The sequence below is a fragment of the Megalopta genalis genome, chromosome 9 (assembly GCF_051020955.1).
Source record: "Megalopta genalis isolate 19385.01 chromosome 9, iyMegGena1_principal, whole genome shotgun sequence".
Taxonomy (NCBI): domain Eukaryota; kingdom Metazoa; phylum Arthropoda; class Insecta; order Hymenoptera; family Halictidae; genus Megalopta; species Megalopta genalis.
Genome location: NC_135021.1, coordinates 13,483,528 through 13,504,363, shown reverse-complemented (window position 1 = coordinate 13,504,363; position 20,836 = coordinate 13,483,528). Strand labels below are relative to the sequence as shown.

General features: G+C 39.4%; 2 protein-coding genes across 2 annotated transcripts; both read left to right on the top strand.

Annotated features, from left to right (window-relative positions):
• The first annotated feature begins 994 nt into the window (after positions 1-994).
• Hand (heart- and neural crest derivatives-expressed protein) lies at positions 995-6,513 on the top strand. The gene is made up of 3 exons (XM_033470984.2): positions 995-1,417; positions 2,292-2,926; positions 5,502-6,513. The coding sequence occupies exons 1-3, from the start codon at positions 1,333-1,335 to the stop codon at positions 5,634-5,636; spliced, it is 855 nt and encodes a 284-aa protein (XP_033326875.1). The 5' UTR covers positions 995-1,332; the 3' UTR covers positions 5,637-6,513.
• A 10,803-nt stretch (positions 6,514-17,316) lies between these two features.
• Positions 17,317-20,405, top strand: Pban (pheromone biosynthesis-activating neuropeptide). The gene is made up of 3 exons (XM_033471004.2): positions 17,317-17,447; positions 18,411-18,647; positions 20,051-20,405. Exons 1-3 carry the CDS (start codon positions 17,348-17,350, stop codon positions 20,290-20,292), a joined length of 579 nt encoding a protein of 192 aa, XP_033326895.2. The 5' UTR covers positions 17,317-17,347; the 3' UTR covers positions 20,293-20,405.
• The last annotated feature ends 431 nt before the right edge of the window (positions 20,406-20,836 follow it).

Genomic DNA, 20,836 nt, shown 5'->3' with positions numbered 1-20,836 from the left:
ATGTTAAAATTATTTTGAAATATGATAATTACAATTTTTAACGGCGCCTTAGAGTCGTCACTCGAGTGCAAAGGGTTAATCCTTTGCAGTCGAAGCTATTTTAATTCCAAAATATGTTTTCTGATCTGCGGTATTTCCATTTTATATGATTTATTGCAATTTATGCATATGAAATTGAGCCTACTGGCAACTACAGTACTTCCAGTTCTTTAAATATAAACCAATTTAATAATGTAAAAGCTACTTGCAAAAATGGTACAGCAATTATTGGTGGCGCCTCAGAGTCGCCGCTCGAGTGCAAAGGTTTAATTGTCACGGTACGTGACGAAAATTCGAAATGGTCCATGACCTTCGAACGTATTCCGCAGTCTACGAAACGTAGATGCGAGCGTGTACCGTGGCGCAGAGAAGTCATTTTCAAGTAAGTTACAATTCTTTGAAATTTCATCTCGCATACAAAAAGTATTTATCCCGAAAAGAACGCGAAGAGTTTCCGGGCCTATATATTTATATGACCTTTTTCCATCCTCGGTGATTGCAGAATACGAAGTTTGATCACCTATTTCGAGGACACCCTGTAAATATCTGTAGGATATCGATCGAACCTTTAGCACGAACAAGACAAAACCGCGGATTCGTATGAGTGAATCTTACTCAACGCGCGTGGGGAATGCCATATCTTCCAAACAAGAATCTGATCGCTCGGCCGGGCGAGAGGGAGGGCGGAGGTGATTGGCGTAACAGCTTGGGATCGAGCGATCCGCGGTCTATCGCGAATCGGAGGATAGGATGGCGGGCAGCATCCTAAATCATGGCTCGCCGCCGCTGATTCCCGTTCAATTTACTAATTGAATTGAGCAGAGGCCGCCTGGGTGGGGATCTCCGATCGCTCCGCCCCACTCGCGCCTTTCCACGCCCACTTTGGGGATCCGAGCTGCGATCGGATAACAAGCGCCCCCGCCGAGCCGAAGCCGAAATCTCCCTTCTCAGTGGCACTTGGACCGCATCCGGAAACTCGCCGAGCCCCGCGACAGTGTCGTGCGCGCCGTGCACTGTCATACTAATCGTCGGTTACATTCCTGAAACTGTTGCAACCCCCCCAGAAATTGCTTCCACCGGTTCGTTCGGCTTCCGGCGTTCTGCTGCGGTCTCCCGTGAAAGGATATCCTTCAGAGTCGTTTCTCAAAGGATTGCATCTTTGTCTGAAGTCGCTTCTTGGTTTTGTTGCTCGCTGCAAATGGTGGAGATTTGAGGATCCTGTTGATCGAGAAGATAAAGAAGGGGAACAAGTTTTGTGATTCCTGTGTCAGTTCGAGAAGATTCGACGACGGGATGATGCTGGGGGGCTACGAAACGCAGCCGGAATACTATCCGCAGTGGCATCAACCCTACAACTATGTCACGCAATTACCCTACGGTGAGTTGGCCTGAATCTTTACGGTTGTTCTCGCGTGCGCTGATTCGTCGGGGTGAAAGACCGAAGGATAAGTGCAGTAACTTCGTCGGAAAAAATCGTGGGATAGTCAGACTTGGCTTGTTTTAAAATGCGAAGTCTCCACTTTCGCACCCCTGAATCGAATTCTTTTTTTTTTTTGGTTTGGAAATTTCGTTGCATCGAGAAATCGGAGGCAAGACTGTCGTCGATTCTTGATTTTACAAATTCGGACGAATCCGCGGAGTTCGGCGAATTCTCATTTCGATCCGTTTCGAGATGACGACTGTCGAAACATTCGTGTACGATTTTTTCTGTAGAATTTGTCGCATTTTAAATGACCTGTCACAGTCTGGGAAGACGTCAAGAATAGATCTGCGCTGGATGCCTCGTTTCAGGTAGATCTAGTTAGAAGAAGCAATTAATTGCTTGAGAAAACTACCAATTAAAATTAATCTCCAGAAATTGTCAACTATCTAGGGTATACGATCATCATCAGGGTTCAATCAATTTATACATTTCACGAACGATTGAAATTGAAAGATATCTTTTTGTGTCGATTTGGCGATTAATAAATTTCGGTGTAACGATAATGCAGTAATTCTTCCCTAATTCGCGCTCGGATTGCGCAGAAAAATGGAGGAGATACGATTATTCGAGCTTTGCGGCTCGTTTTTATAGTTACAACTATAAGAACGAGACGCATGGCTCGAATAATCGTACCTCCTCTTCCCAAATTGTCCATTTTTTGTGCGCGAATCAGAGAGAAATTGCTGTATTCGTCGTGCGAGTTGCAAATTAGCGAGCGGAGAAGGAAAGCGGCTCGGTGAATGAAGAAACGGGAACCATTTCTGTGCAGGTCCGCTGACAGTTCCCGACGCGGACAGCCAATCGACGTACTGGGGCGCGGATTCCGGGATTTCCGGGGGTAGTTCCGGCGCAGGAAGCCCCACCGCCTCGACGCCACCCCTGATCGAAGAGATCGGCGTCCAGGAGACCAGCTACTCCCCTCTGCAACAATACCCTCACCCCTCGATGAGCCAGCATTACCCTAACCTGGTCTATCAACCGCAACAAGAGATTCCTCACCATCACCTGCTGCACCATCACCATCATCCCCAAACCCTCAGGAGGGACGGCGAGTATTCCGGTGTCTCGTCGATGAACCAGATCGAGAGCGGTTTCCAGCAACACCTGAGAGAAGCCGCGAGAGAGGGTGGCTTGGTGGTGAGGCCGAAGAGGAGGAACACCGCGAACAAAAAGGAACGGAGGAGGACGCAGAGCATAAACAACGCTTTCGCGGACCTTCGAGACTGCATACCGAACGTTCCCGCGGACACCAAGCTGTCGAAGATCAAGACTCTTAGGCTCGCCGCTTCTTACATTGGATATCTAATGGCGGTCTTAGACAGCGACGAGGGAGAGGAGCCGCAGACATTCAGGGCAGAGATCCTCTCGCACGGCAGGAGGAGCAAGACGACTCAGGCGAACCAGGTTTGTACAGATTTTTGTCAAGGGTGGATTGTTTCGATCGAGGTGTCTAAGAGATTGTAACCAGGGCTGGATAATATTTAGGGAGAAAAAATATATGAAATACTATTTTAAATAATAGATTTTTCATAATTCAAATAAAATAGTACTTCGAGTAGGACGTAACAGTAGATCAAATATTTGATTTTGATAATTCAGGGCTAAAGCTTATTTTGATCATCTAAAACATAAAATAAAATAGTTTTTATTTTAATGGATAAAACATAAAATAAAATAGTTTTTATTTTAATGGATAAAACAAAATAAAATAATTTTTATTTTAATGGATAAAACATAAAATAAAATAGTTTTTATTTTAATGGATAAAACATAAAATAAAATAGTTTTTATTTTAATGGCATAAAACAAAATAAAATAGTTTTTATTTTAATGGATAAAACATAAAATAAAATAGTTTTTATTTTAATGGATAAAACATAAAATAAAATAGTTTTTATTTCAATGGCATAAAACATAAAATAAAGTAGTTTTTATTTTAATGGCATAAAACATAAAATAAAATAGTTTTTACTTTAATGGCATAAAATATAAAATAGAATACTGCCCATAGTTCTTAACCTGAAAATAAATTGTAAAAATGATGATTAACGTTTTTAAATACAGCTGTTCGCATGTAACAAAGTATGTACATCTTTTGCGTACGTTTATAATGCAGGGAAAGTGTATACTTCGTTCGTTTTAGATTACCAAAATAAATTTTACTCAATGATTTAATAAAATAAAATTATTTTATTTGTTGATAATATAAGTTAAGTAAATAAAATGTTCTGAACCATGGTACAGATATTTTCAGTGTTTTTCAAATAAAATACTATTCGAAATATTATCTTAAAAATTTGTTACAACGAGCAAAATATTTGATTTTCGAATGTACATTCTTTCGAACCAAAAAGATATTTTATTTTCAAAAATAGATGCGTGATTTAAAATACATATAATATGTATTTACTGTGTTTGCCATTTTTTAAAATACTATTTTACCCAGCTCCGATTGTAACGAATGTTGTTCGTTTTCATATTAGCGGGATTTAAATCGGCCCCATGTTTGGGGACTCCGAGGAGCCTTCGCAATACGATCTGCTAATAATCGACTTCTAAATGAGAATCGTGGCTGCCTCGCGTTAATTAGGGAAGTACGTACTCGAGCGACGCCGATTACCTTCACAGGAAAAGTCCCTCGAGGGCTTTAGGATTTATGCTTTCCTCGTGGACTTTTCGAAGTCTCTCGAGACGTACACTTTCGTAAGCGTTGCCCGCGATTAAACATCGTCCTCTTTAATTGGAGCCTCGCTCGTCGCGCTCGGCCTTAAACGCGTCATCGCATCTCGAGATTCTTCGAGACAGAGAGAGAAACAAAGTTCCATTGGATTTTCGCGCTGTCGGATTCCAACGGAGCGCCGCTGCCGACTATATTGCACCTCGATGGAATAACATTCGAAAACGTTGTGCATCGAATAGCAAACTCATTGTTCTCAGAAAATGTTCGGTGTACTTAATTTTATCAGGATCTGATACGGAAAAAAGTCGGAATTGTGTACTAATAGTACGACACAAATGTCATTGACCCAGCACAAATGCATCGCGAATGCAATTTTATATATTTTCTTTTTTTATATTTTAGTCTGTTTTGCGAAAAGCATTTTATGCATTTTGTGCATATAGTGCATATAGTGTATCGAATGCACTGAACGTGTTTTCGTGGATTAGTTTACGCTCGGCTGACGAGCATGTTTTCAATGGAACCCAGCAGGATAGTGACGAGCACGGAGAAAAGAGATTTTCGTGAGGTGTGACGGAGGAAACGGGAATCGCGGTGGACCGGCCAGGCATCGCAGGTCTTCATTATAGCTCATTATAGTTTCTTTTCAATTGTCTCATCGTTTCCGTAACATCGACGCCAGGTTTCTACCCATATCGGACCCTGCGGTCTGTGGTTTTCCCAATTTTCTGCGATTCCTCGCCACCCACGAAGGGAATCGAGATCTCCTTCTTTCGAGGGGTCGTCGACCTCTGGCTTCTAAAGCTAAACGAACGTAATTACAGTCTGCGACAAGATGACCGCTACGTATTATAATCGTGTAATTTTCATACAATCTCTGTTCAGAACGAAACACTTTTTTAAAACGAAAGCTGTCATGTCGCGAACTATACGATTTTTATACAAGGTGTCCCAAAATTATGGTACTTCCGGGAAATGACGGATTCCAGAGGTCATTTGAAGTAACTTTTTCCTTGGCACAAATGCAATTCGCGGCTTTGTTTACGAGTTATTAACGAAAAACAGTGACCAATCGGCGGAACTGGACTTCGTTACTGGACTGTTTTTCGTTGATAACTTGTAAACGAAGTCGCGGATTGCATTTTCGCTAAGGAAAAAGTTACTCAGAATGACCTGAGGAACCCCTCATTTCCCAGAAGTGCCATAATTTTGGAACACCCTGTGGAATATGTCACGCTACACATTTCTCTACGAGCTTCGCGTGAACGGAAAAATAGATCTCGTTACTTTTGATTGCAGAACGAGTCGTGTTTGCACCCTGCCTCCAGCCTGATGGCCGAGGAGTCGTCGAAGGGCAAAGGGCGAACCGGATGGCCGCAGCACATGTGGGCCCTGGAGCTGAAGCAGGAATCGCAGGCCAGCCAAATCCAATAAAATCGACGATCTCCATCAATTCGCGACTAAACTTCAGCCATTTCTTCGATCCTCTTCGGAAAATTTTATTTATTTCAACACCGCGATTCCTTTACGCATTTGTGCAATTTGTGCAATTGTACCGTTCGGTGCATCGTATGCGTATAACGCGTAGAAACGAGATCTTAGGACGTAGAACGGCGATGTTATTAACGCTACAACAATCACCGGGTCAGCTGTTTTATTTCGTTTCATTTATTTATTAAACACGTTCGTCCGTTCACGTTTCACAGGCTCGCCTCGTCGATGCGAACAGTAAAAAATAACGTTCTGCGAATTGTTTTATCGACAGCCTATCGATTGATGGACGTTGTAGCGTTAACGTCGATCGAGAGCAACGTACGAAAAACAAGTAGGATTAATTAGCGTAGAGTCGCCACCGCGGTGATGTTCGTATCAGTTTTTGTAATTCTTTGATTTCGCGATTCTTCGAAACGAGATGTTTGCGTGTAGCGTAGAAAGGCAAAAAGATTTTCCAACAGCATATCATAAACGATAAATCGTGAAACGGTCCGTCGACGTCGAAGGACCGCGCGGTCAATGGATTCTTCTCGTCCGGAGGAACGATGACGGGGACCCGCTGTAAAAAAGAAGAGACGATCGTCTGTAAATACGCGTCCGCGATACGTCACGTGTGTAAATAGAAGTGTCCTGTTACGTAGTTCGTAATTAAACGCGAGTCTCTCGAGTCGGTTTCGATTTTCGCGCGCCTTCCCCACGAGCGTTAATTAGAATTTAGAGAACGGTTCGCTAAGAACCAGGCAACCTTTGTATAAAGAACCGTGTCAGCGATGTATAAAAAGTCACTAGCAATAAACAGAGTGTTGTAATTTAAAAAGCCTACTCTTCTTTTCATTTAATCCCGAATCTCCCAGACTCCTTCTACGGTGTTGATTTCTTTTCTTAACACTAAGCCAGTCGAAATGACTGGTTTCTCTCTTTTTTTTAGGATTACTGGTATTATTAAAACATTTCTCTCTCTCTCTCTCTCTCTCTCTCTTTCTCTCTATGAGCAACTTTTAGATATATTTCTTTATCGAAGCATATATTATAATAGAAATCGTACATAAAATTTACATAAATTCAACATTATTATTGTTACAAGACCATGTATAATTAGTTGCGTAGCATAGCATATTTTATAATATCATAGCTTATCTTATAATAGAAATCGTACATAACATTTACATAAATTCAACATTATTATTCTTACAAAATCATGTAATTTTAATTTTAATTAAATTTAAATGTGGACTCTGTGCTGGACTCTCGCCGGAATAAGTCGACTGTCCACTCATTTTTGTCCCTGAGAAATTTGCTAACTTTTTGCCGTTAAGTACGATTTCTGTGTGCAAAAGTATAAACATTAACTTGAGTTTTGCACAAAATGATCTATGTGCACCATAAGGATATGTAATATACAAAACTTGTGTGTATAGTAGTAATACTAGTTCGATTAAATTTTATTTATAACGATTTCCACTGCCTGTCCACTCAATTTTGTCCGCAACTGTACATATTGGTCAGAGTCACTGTACTTGTAGGGCGATCGAGATGCTGCGCAGTCTCGACCGATCTATAATTGATTGTAGCATCGCTAATCAGTTAATATTAGCGATTAAAAAACGGAGAAGCTAGATTGTTGGGTTCGCGTCAGATTTCAGTGTGAAACCTGTCTTCAGTTGCCAGATCCTTCGAGTGTCGAACATGTTTCTTCGACTGCACGCTGAGAGGGCATTGTTCCGCCGCGACGTGTCTCGTGTTTCTTGGGAGTCCTGGCGCCGGTAGTCGATCCTTGACACACTGTCACCGACATCCTCTTCAGCCTCTCCGTCTTCCGATACGCGGATTCACGAAACCGTTCGAACGCCCCCGCGTTCCCAGCATTTACCTAATTGTTGAGTCTACGTCTTCCGTGTTCGAGAACCGAAGACGTGCGCGATCGACATCGATTTCCATCACGAGTCATCGTCGGAGCGGTTCTCTTTCCGTGCGTCGCTCTGCAGAGATCGGATAAACGAAGCGGCTCGTTTGACGAGTAATCAAGACTAAATATTTGCTGTACCTTTCGGTGACATCTCAATCCAACGTCACCTCGATACCCAAACGATGCGATAACTCGCTACGATAGCATTGCGGTCAATTGAACGCTGCAAACGAGATCTCTCGCGTTCCAGACTCTCTAAACTCATTGATCGCGAACGAACTTGTTCTCGAAACTCTCTACCGTCTCATTTGAAGAATTCCCACGAAATCACACGAGATGTTGTTATTTCTTCACGACGAGTATACTCGTTAACAGCTGATTGGTTAAGAAGCATATATACTTTGATATTCTTTATGAAATTATATATTTTCTAGAAGTGTTGTATTTAAAAAAAAAAAAACGTGAAGAAAATCAAACGAATGTCTAGATATAATTATACAGGGTGTCCCAAAGTTATTGTACAAGCGGGAAATGTGGGGGGGGGGGGGGGGTTGATGCCTTAGAGTCACCTCTTGAGCGTAAAGGTTAAATTAATTTGATCTGATAAAAGAGACCAGAATATAGTATAAAATAATCGTAACACATTGTAATGCAAATTACGGTAAATAGTAGTAGTAAATAGTGCAGATAATAATACAATTTGCATATAACACAATTGTATAATACAATTGTAATTAATAATAATAGTTGTAATTGATAATAGAATTTGAATATATTCTGCATTAATTTTGCATACATTTTGTATATTTCGATGTATGCATAATTTCGATAATTTTGCATAAACATCCGCAGTCTACTCATTACCCATAAATTACTGAAATCACATTGTTTGCACCTTTAAAAAAGACTTCAGAAATACATCATTAATTGATCAACCCTATGTTCTAAGTTATGCATGCAATGTGAGTATGCACAGCAGTATGCGTGCTGCTAATAATCCTATGATAAGCCTATATATAATCCTATAATCCTATAATAAGCTATTATAGGATATATATATATATATGTTAGCTTATTATAGGATTATTAGCATATATATATAACATATAATAATATGTTATGTTATATTATATTATATATATATATATATATATAACCGGCTCCAAAAATTAGGAGAGACATGTTTGAATAAACTGACTTTTCCTAGAATTTCCTAGAATTTCCTAATTTTTGGAGCCGGTTATATATATATATATATATATATATATATATATATATATATATAATATATATATATAATATATATAATATTATATTATATATAATTATATAATTATATATATATATATATATATATATATATATAATATAATATAATATAATATATTATTATATGTTATTTATATATGCTGCTAATAATCCTATAATAAGCTAACATATATATATCCTATAATAGCTTATATATATAACATATAATAAGCAGCATATATATATAACATATAATAATATGTTATGTTATATTATATTATATATATATAACCGGTTCCAAAAATTAGGAGAGACATGTTTGAATAAACTGACTTTTCCTAGAACCCGCAATAATAATCTATAATAATCTTAAGATTACGGGTTCTAGGAAAAGTCAGTTTATTCAAACACGCCTCTCCTAATTTTTGGAGCCGCGGTACCTCGAAGTGTCTAAGGTCGATTAAAGAGAAAGACGTCAAAGTTCAAGCGTGTTCGTTCTCGCGCAAAAACCGCTCGCCTCTTTGGCCAGATACGTAGTCGGATCACGGCCTGGTTTGCCAATGGCAACGTTCGAATACCGATACACTGGCAGACCGATTGATCACTGTTTGTTTATCACCGCCGTGCGTCGAGTGCCACCATATTACAGCCCCGTATGCACGTATCACAGATATTGTGTGTAGTATACACCGTTACTTCGAAAGAACGTGGTCTAGACACTGGAGCACGGTTTCGCCCTGTAAACACTTCAATCGGCTTCTCCGACGGCTCGGAGCATCGTATTCTCTTCATCGACTATAAAGCTGTCGTGTATTTTGGTAAAACGGTGCCATGTATCCGCAATTAAATTATGAAGTGGATCTCGTCGGATCGCTGCTAGATTACCGATGAATTTGCATGGGCATAAGATGGCAATTAGACTACGGGTCTTTGTATAAAATGTTTATTTATAATTTTGTATGATTGTATGATTTTTGCCCTAACGCGATCAGAAAATTGCGAAAACCTTTGTACGACACTGTACTTCTACAGCACTGGATAACGTGATTTTTGTTTAACATATTTAAAATTTTAATTACCTTGAAATAATGCCGAGAAGGAATAATGAACTATGTATAGTGCTTTCACATGAAAATATTATTATTATAATTAAGGGTATATAAATATAAACCCTTCCACTGAAAAAAGTCGAAAATTAATAACTATATTATATATATATACTATTAGTATATATTATTATATATATAATAATATAATATTATAATATATACAGTATATATATAGTATAATAATATTATATATATATATATATATATATATATATATATATAATATAGTATTATAATAATAATAGTATAATAATATACTAATAGTATATATATATAATATAGTATAATATAGTAAACCCTTCCACTGAAAGAAGTCGAAAATTCAAGAGGGAACTGCAAAATTGTCTATATTCATACCATGAAATCTACAGTGACCTTGTAAGAACCAGCAAACAAACCAAAATTACAGATTTTTTAAAGAGGATAGATAAAAAATCTGAATGAAGAGGAAGGTTCAGAAAGTTCAACCGAAAAAATGTTCTGTACTGAGTAGTGACGAGGAAGAAATTTATTAAATTAAGGTTACATTAAATGAAAATAATATTTTTGTTTTTCTTTCGTTTTATGTTATGCATATATCTATATTTTTAATAAAAATTAAGTTGCTCATATAGAATTAAAAAGGAATGTTTGTTTTTAATAAATAAATATTCCAAATAAAGCGGAGCGTCATTTCTCCCTTCAATCGCATAGGTTTCAGCGTTTCGAAGTTCGTTCACTTATTTTTGCAAATAAATGCATCCGCATTCCTTTCATGCCGTTAAATATGCAGGAGATGTATCTTCGTGTATTAATAAGGCAATCGTTTAGGTTTAGGGGAACGGTTAGAAGAAGCGGGCAAGAGAAGAGGCACGTGCTATCGTGTCAGAAGGTGCTAAACACGAGAAGGTGAATCGACGACCGCTTCTTTGTAAACTCTTCCCTTGACGAAGCCCAGAACACCTACGAAATCCGTGTCGACGATATAAACACTCTCCGATGGCAGAGAAACTCGGTTATTCTTGGTAGAGCCGAAGAGATCGTCGCTTTCTTGTCAAAAGCGTTGCCCAAAACTATCGAATCCTACTGTTTTTTTTTCACCCATAAACTGCACTCATAAGTTAAATAGACAAAGGCGACTGTATTTTACAATAAGTACGACGGTGGTTGAAAACATTTCCATCTCCTTTGAAATAATTCCGAATTCATTGCCCAAGAAAATTAACTTCGGTAAGGCTGCTCTTCATTTTTGGTGTGAATAATTCTCCGTTTCGACGACTGTTTTCACCCATAAACTGCACTCGTAAGTTAAATAGACATAGGCGACTGTATTTTACAATAAGTACGACGGTGGTTGAAACCATTTCCATCTCCTTCGAAATAATTTCGAATTCATTGCCCAAGAAAATTAACTTCGGTAAGGCCGCTCTTCATTTTTGGTGTGAATAATTCTTCGTTTCGAGACGACTGCATTCACAATCTCCATCGATTCGGTTTCCTGTCAGTGAAAGAAAATTGGACGCTGTTTATTGTGTTAGAATATGTTCGAAAGTGTTAAATTAATCACTGTCTAAGCAGAGTCAACCATCGCCATCTGTTCATTCATTGAAAGAGTCCGTCTTCCGAGGGTTGGAGGCAAAACAGATAAGAAAGTCGAATGTACATGGATCGCGCATTTGTCCGATTGATCACGGGACACGAGATTCTGATCATCCAGAACCGTCTCTTTGTTCCACCGACGGGGTTCACGACACTGTCGCTTAGCATCGATGCAGATGCGTCCGGAAGCCATCTTAATTGCAGAATCTAGATAGCGTATCTCGAGCCATCAAATACTTCGTCTCCTGGACCGATATAATTAAGGATTCATCGTACGTTAGCTGCGATTTTCTGCGAACGAGTTCAGCAGAAAACTTGATTTCTTCGAAAGCACCCTGAGCCATTTTATTAATTTCACTGTGTTTGTTGTTGGATCTTCTACTTCGTAATGTTTATTTTATTCCGGATTATGTGCACGATTTAATTCTTTAGGACACAGAATTTAGGAAACCGAAATTTTATTGCGTTTTAAATTAAACGAAATTGGTCTATTTGTATTAACAAAGCAATCGCATAATATAAAAATATAACAAAATAATAATAATTCAATTCAATTTGTTGTTACAGAGTGGGACTCAAATAGTCCACCGTGCTCCAAAGAGTTAAAAGGGTATAGGAGCCCGTAAATAAATAATAATAATAATAATTACATTTTTTAATGAATTAATTTTTCGGTCGATCGTTCGAAGGGAGGAGGGACAGCGAGAAACAAAAGCTGAAGACGTCGTCACGTGGGAACGTTTTCGTGACACCGATAAGAGGAGAGCTCGCGCGCGCGAGCGAACTCATGCTGGCCAAGCGAAAAAAGCATGAAGCAGAGGTTTGTTTGCTTTGACGAGTATCGAAGGTCCGCGTACGAGCAGTCTAAGTACAACCAACTAAGTACGACTCGGCCACTTAGCCTGCTCGTGAAAAACTGGCCCGTGCATGTGTCGACTCCGACCCCCTAATTGCCCCGAGCACGTCTGTTCGAGCAAGAACAACAACGTTGCCTCGATCTCGACCACTCGCAATCCTTTGTTTTCTCGTTCTCTTGCCAGAGGATCCTGCCATCGAACCCGGTGGCAAAGAAACTTTAAATCACTCGATCGCGAAGAACTTTGAGCTTTAAAATATCGATGATTTTATGGCAGCCATGGCTAGATCCATTTAATCAGTTAGCTGTGTCCGACGAGTATACTCGTCACGGAGAAGTGGCAGTATTTTGTGACATGACGAGTATACTCGTCGCGCGTAAAAAGTAGTGACTAGTGGCTATTTTGATTGTAATTTTAGCATTCGGGGTTTAGGGTTCGAGAGAGCAATTCGCTCGCATCGATATTTCGATATCCTTTAACACTAGATTTACGGAGCACAAGAAACAGCTGTTTCATATTAGTTTATAAAAGTAACAATAAGACATTTATTCTGATTTTCAACAAGTGTTATTGTAACATTTGCCGTAAGTAACATATAAATTGAATAAATAACTCGTAAATGTATCTTTACGATATGAATAATCGTAAATTAAAACATTAGTGACTCGTCATTTTGACGGGTTTCTTAAATCTAGTGTTAACCAGTTGACGAGTATACTCGTCATGGAGAAGTGGCAGTATTTTGTGTCATGACGAGTATACTCGTCGCGCGTAAAAAGCAGGGACCATTGGCTATTTAGATTGTAATTTTAGCAAAAAACAAGAACATATTCTCAAATTTCGAGATGTTTAGAATATTTTGAGGCCAATTCTACACGAAGGTGTTTACACTGTTATAAAAATAAAATTAGAAAAGAATCGCGATATCTTTTGCTTTGCCGAATACCACTCCACAGCAGCAATTTGAATTTTTAACTTTTATAAGTATTTGATTTTTCCTGCATTTTTCGCTTATTATGTATGCAGTATACGTTAATGTCAAGCAAATAAGTAAATATTAGTCATAAAATTGTAAATTTTATAAAATAAAACCGTCTCTTTGATCCAATATTTTAACAGCCGCACTTACTCTGTGTTCGACGAGTATACTCGTCATCGCTTGATTCTCGCGACACAGATAGGCGCGCGCTCTGTAAAGGAGGCGCCACAGCTAACTGGTTAAGCGATTACAGATCGTTCTTGTAAACTTGCATTTGCGAAACTTTCGTGAAGCTTTTCTAGCTCTCGATCAAAATGCACCGAAATTCTGTCATTTGAGAATTAGTGAGAGTCCAAAATTCGGTTCTTTTGGCGGAGAATCGAATCTTGAAATTATGCACGCAGGTCTTTTCTTTGTTTCTGGATATTGTTCGAATTATTGTGGATACGCTTTATCTTTCCGTCGAATAGCATAATATTTCAATCGAATACTGGAAACACGAGATGCACTGGTCTTTTCTAGCTCTCGATCAAAATGCACCGAAATTCTGTCATTCGAGAATTAGTGAGAGTCCAAAATTCGGTTCTTTCGGCGGAGAAACGAGTCTTGAAATCATGCGCGCCGGTCTTTTCTTTGTTTCTGGATATTGTTCGAATTATTGTGGATACGCTTTATCTTTCCGTCGAATAGCATAATATTTCAATCGAATACTGGAAACACGAGATGCACTGGTTTCGCAGCAACACCACAAATCTTCCAGGTTTACGCTTCGCGGCAACGTCGTGCGTAAACAACACTGTTTCCCTCTAGGATAGATTATGTCTTCTGTCGACCCGTGGAAATTGAATGTCTCGCAAATATTCGGAACTCGGAAGTGCGTCGACTCCTCTGTAATTTATTTCTGTTGCTTTCGGTGGTCGAAACTTCGATGTTACAACCATCAACGTCTCTGTTCACGTGATCGTTGCCAGTTGGTCAGGGAAGCTGATTCTACGAGAATTTAGAACGTAGCGAATCGAGCAATCTTGATTACCTCCCCGGGGCTCAGGGTAAAATAAAAGAAGAGGAAAACTCCCTCGATCTTGCGAATTCCTTTCCCGTGATTTATTTTCACTTCACTCGATCTATTGGAGTTCTATTCTATTTTTACGATTCTCTCGATTTATTTCCTTCCGATCTGCATCTATTTAATTACTTCCACACGATTTTATGGACTCTCTTAATTTATTTTACGTTCTCGTGATCCATTCAAGTTTTATGTTTACTCTATTATTAATGTTATAATTAAACTGCGGATTTTATGCATTTTTGGCAAGAATTACCAAGCCGAAAATAAAATTATAAAGACAGAAGAGGAATTTGAAAATATTTTTATGATATGTACAACTTATTATTATTTATATTATTATTATATATATAACTTATTATTATTATTATTATATAATATATTATTATATAATTATTAAAAGAGGAGAGACATTTTCATCCGATTTACGTTTCTTATGATTGACTTAAGCAATTTTTATTTTACACAAAACTCCGCAGTCTAGTTTTAATGATCGTTCTGATTTTCATCTCCAATCAAACACTGTATATTAACTGTGTTCCTCTATCGCCGTGTCGCTCACACACGAACGACATATTCGCTGTTTAAATATTATGATTCGCAGCATATTGGATAAGTGAAATGTTGCTTTAGATAAATCTTGGATCCCGTGCGAATTTCATGGTTAGAGAGTTTAGCCGCGAATGCGCGGATCGCGGGCCAGAGTCGGTCTTTTATATCGAAGCGATCTGCCCCTCCCGCTTCGATCTCGTTGATCCCGAAATTGAATTGGTTAATTGACAAGCTTAATCGCGAACAGATTGTCCCGTGGAACGCCCGCTGCGTCCGGGCGGAAAACGCGAGGGTGTATTGCCGAGTTTGACTTTCCAATTTGAACGGAGCGCTGCAAGTCATCGGGCGTGCATTCGCCTCAGTTTAACCGAATCCAAAGTCTTCTAATTACAATCTGAAGCTTGCTAGAGCTTTCACGTTTAAGCAGATTAATTTATTTTATGTACACGTGTCTGTATTTTCCTTCCGGGTTTCTCAAAACGGACATCTTGAGATGCAAAATCTGGTTGTCTGTTGCCTATAAAAAACATAAAAGGAAACGAAGCGTCATCCTATTAATCCATATTTGAGCAAAAGACATTTTAACGGTTTGTTCATAGTGTCTGTATATTAACATTCTGCACCCATGGCCAAATTAACGTAAAATTGAAAATAGTTCTTCTGATCCATGGTATTTTCATTTTATGTAATATAGTGCGTTTGGAACATATGAAATTGAATTTTGTGGCTCGTGCAACAGTTGCGCTATCAACGTTTCTTCGAATATAAACAAATTTGATCAGTAAAATTATTTTGAATCGTGACGTAACAATTCTTAATGGCGCCTCGGAGTCGCCACTCGAGCGCAAAAGATTAAATGTATGACAGAAAGAAGTGTTAGAATGGTAGAATGATAGACAGTAGATAGAGCAATAGATAGATCGATGATTGGCCCCTGTTCGAATCGCGACATCTTCTTTGGAAGTAGATGATGTATGGTTTTTGAATGAGCAGACTGCGGATCTTCATGCAAAATAAAAGTTTTCCAATAAGATTCTGAGGATCCGAAATTAAATAAAAATAAATCGTTTCTTTCAATCATTTGGATAAACTGAAAATAGTATAACTACGTTATTAAATTATTTTTATGTATTCGCAATTTTATATTTCAGCTACACACTTTCCTTATAAATGCATAAAATCCGCAGTCTAGTAATTAGCCACGCGTAAGACCGTACGTATGAGCTCAGTTCGAAACCATACGTCGGATCAAATCGTTGTGTGTACCTCGTTTATCGATAAATCTGCATCGTTGTATTAGAAATATATAGAAAGATCATAACAAATTAACAATACTTAAATCTCCAATACACATATTCAACCACTCTGCGCATTAAAATCGCAGTATAATTAGTGATACAGTAATTTCTCCCTAATTCGCGCTCAGATTGCGCACAGAAGTGGACAATTTGGGAAGAGGAGATATTATTCGAGCCTTGCGGCTCGTTTTTATAGTCAATAATTCGCCAATAACTATAAAAACGAGACGCAAGGCTCGAATAATCGTATCTCCTCTTCCCGAATTGTCCATTTTTGTGCGCAATCTGAGCGTCAATTAAAGAGACGACGTCGACGCGAACGGACTTATTATACAATTTCCATCTAATCTACCCCTTTTTAAAGTAGACGCTTTCAGCTTTCATTCGAGCTAAGTTGCGTGGAAATAGCCCAAGGAGAACATATCTCAAAATTCATCAGAACTGTATCGCTTTGAATTCGTGTGATTTTCCGTGTCTTTTTCTAGGCGTCAGAAATCAGGGAGAAATTACTGTACCCGTCGAAAGTACACGATTTGAGACAAAGAGTGCGCGTTCACGTCGCTCGTGGAACGTCGATCGAGCCGGTAATTCAGCTCGGCAGAAGGGGGAACGTTTGTAAGATGAAAACGCCGCGAAATCCCGTGGGGTCGAGCTAGAATAGAGGCGCGACGTCAGGCGGAAGGCTTCCGGTTTGCAAGGCCGAGAGTTTACGGGGGCGGTTGCAGGATCTCTCGGCGTCGGGGCGCATCCCTTAGCTCATTAGGTATGGAGCACCATGAATCCCCATTGAAATTGAGACGAATCGTTCGGCGAGTCAGCCGAGATTGGCCCCCGACCCGGTGTTTGCGTATCGGGTGGCGGAACACCGATCCAAATGAATGGAAAGGAAGAAAAGGGAGAAAAATAGTCTCGGCGGAGGACGGAACGAGGTGGACAATGACGCGCGTAAGCAACCTCCCTAGGAGGGTGGCGACCAACCCCTATAAAACACCCGGATCCCGGCTGTGTCGACATCATTCGACGACAAGTCTCGAGGATACTGTGAAGTCGAACGAGCAATGATCGGTAACGCTGCGTTCTCACCTTTCTACGTAGCCGGGATTCGCGCCCTGGTTTGCTTCTTCCTGTGCGTCGCTTCCTGCACCTCCAGCGAGTACGGTGAGCTGCTCCGTTAATTCATTGCGCCAACTGTTCATAAATTTATATTGCTTGACACGTTCCGTGCCAAGTTTTGTTCACTAGACTTTTCATTCCGGTCAATCGATACTGTAGAAATCGATATATTGTATGTATTTATTAACTCTTTGCACTCGAGTGGTGACTCCGACGCACCACTAAAATTATTACACCACGTGCCAAGATAATTTTTACATTATCAAAGCTTAGATATAAAAGATCGTTAAAAGTCTAACTGTTGTATGAGTCACAAGATTCAATTTCATATGCATGAAATGAACTTTATTATATAAAATGGAAATACTATAAGGTAGAAAAGTTAATTCAGATTTACAATTAAAATGGCTTCGAATACAAAGGCTTAATTATTGTATATATAGCAATGAAACGAACTTACATGGCTCATTCTTTTGGTGGAAATTAATTCATCATTTCTAAACTTGACATCACACATCTTTTCAGCGTATTAAATAAACATGTAAGCGTGTACCATCGGTGATACACGTGGCACGGAACGTGTTAACCCTTTGCAGTGTGAAAAGTGTTTTCCATCTCTTATATCTTAGACCATACGCGACTTTGCAACCTACGTAGAAAAGCTGAGAGATGCTGTCGCTAATATCGCAATTCTTCTTACATAACGTGCATTATTTCTGAATACAGTGTATGTGTGCGTGTAAGTCGACGAAATAAGTAGCTATTAGTGGAAAGTCTGAATGCTTTTGTTCTTGGATTAGAGTGCAGGTTGCTAACATGGAATACCCGATTTCCAAAGCTTGTCAAAGCTTTTCTTGAATGAAATCTATTATAGGGGATGAGTTCAAAAGTTTTAGAATCATAGCAAAGGAGCCAGGAGAATACGAATCTAGAATTATCTGAATCAATTGTATTTAGAAACGTTTAACTTAATATAGCGCTGGTTAAAGTAGGAATGTATTTCGTTAGTGGCAAGAGAATCGCCGAGCAGCGCAGCAAACGATAGGATGTCGGGAAACGACCTCGGCCCTTGCAACGACGGGAAGTGCATCAAACGTACCACGCAAGACATCACCAGCGGCATGTGGTTCGGGCCGCGATTAGGCAGACGACGCAGATCAGAGCGGAAAACGGAAGTCGACCCGGACCTCGAAACCCTGGCGACCATACTCGATGGTGGCCGCTGGGCCGTCATCACGATTCCAGGTAATTGTTCCGCAATCATTTTACCCGAAAATAATATAATAATTCGAAAAATAACCAGAAACAAAGGAAAGACGTGCGCGCATGATTTCAAGACTCGTTTCTTCGCCGAAAGAACCGAATTTTGGACTCTCACTAATTCTCGAATGACAGAATTTCGGTGCATTTTGATCGAGAGCTAGAAAAGACCAGTGCATCTTGTGTTTCCAGTATTCGATTGAAATATTATGCTATTCGACGGAAAGATAAAGCATATCCACAATAATTCGAACAATATCCAGAAACAAAGAAAAGACCTGCGTGCATAATTTCAAGATTCGATTCTCCGCCAAAAGAACCGAATTTTGGACTCTCACTAATTCTCAAATGACAGAATTTCGGTGCATTTTGATCGAGAGCTAGAAAAGCTTCACGAAAGTTTCGCAAATGCAAGTTTACAAGAACGATCTGTAATCGCTTAACCAATTAGCTGTGGCGCCTCCTTTTCAGAGCGCGCGCCTATCTGTGTCGCGAGAATCAAGCGATGACGAGTATACTCGTCGAACACAGAGTAAGTGCGGCTGTTAAAATATTGGATCAAAGAGACGGTTATATCTTATAAAATTTACAATTTTATTACCAATATTTACTTATTCGCTTGACATTAACGTATACTGCATACGTAATAAGCGAAAAATGCAGGAAAAATCAAATACTTATAAAAGTTAAAAATTCAAATTGCTGCTGTAAAGTGGTATTCAGCAAAGCAACCGATATCGCGATTCTTTTCTAATTTTATTTTTATAACAGTGTAAACACCTTCGTGTAGAATTGGCCTCAAAATATTCTAAACATCTCGAAATTTGAGAATATGTTCTTGTTTTTGCTAAAATTACAATCTAAATAGCCAATGGTCCCTGCTTTTTACGCGCGACGAGTATACTCGTCATGACACAAAATACTGCCACTTCTCCATGACGAGTATACTCGTCAACTGGTTAACACTAGATTTAAGAAACCCGTCAAAATGACGAGTCACTAATGTTTTAATTTACGATTATTCCTATCGTAAAGATATATTTACGAGTTATTTATTCAATTTACATGTTACTTACGGCAAATGTTACAATAACACTTGTTGAAAATCAAAATAAATGTCTTATTGTTACTTTTATAAACTAATATGAATAATCTAGTGTTAAAGGATATCGAAATATCGATGCGAGCGAATTGCTCTCTCGAACCCTAAACCCCGAATGCTAAAATTACGATCAAAATACCCAATGGTCACTGCTTTTTACGCGCGACGAGTATACTCGTCATGTCACAAAATACTGCCACTTCTTCGTGACGAGTATACTTGTCAAACACAAGTTATCTAGTTAAATCAAACTAAATCGATTTGGCCTGTTGTGGCTGTTTTGCAGGCGGAGAAAAGCGGCAGCCAACTCAATTTACACCTCGGCTAGGACGAGACTCGGGCGAAGAGCTGTTGTACGGTTTCCCGAAAGATCAGGACGAATTCTACACCGAGGAGCAATACGTTCCGCCGTTTTTCGCGCCTCGTTTAGGTCGCCGATTGCCGTGGACACCGTCGCCAAGACTCGGCCGCCAATTGCACAGCATCTTCAACAAACCTAGACAATACTCCGACGATTCACGCTTCTGAGATTTCGCTTGCTCGACATGCTGAAACAAAGACGATAGCCGAAGACATAGTGTAATTATCAAAATAAAGGACTTGTATCTATTTGTATTATAAAAGTTCCCTTCATACTTGCATCTCTGTTTCATTTCTGCGTTCTAGACGATTCGCTAGAAACGATTGTTAGATCGTTGAATCTGGCTCGTTTTAATTACTTTCCGATGAAACTTTTCATTTCGCTCGAGACACGGAAATAATTGATTTCCACAGGCAGCGCGAAGACGGGGTTCGCGTGTTATTCCTGTCCGTCCCGATGGTAAATGATTACTCGAGCAAAGAGAGGCGGAAAGCTAACTTGTATTTGTTGGCAGTGTATCCGAGCTTTATGGTTACGAGCGGAGTCTACGCCGCCACATGGCCCATGGTGGTTCCGGTCGAAGAATTACACGCGCAGTCGCGCCTCCCTTAACACTCTTACACCAAAAAGGAATTTCTTCACCCCCTCCTCATACCCTTCCGTAGCGAAAAAGGTACACCAAGACAAAATTTGGTCTTAACGTGCAACTAG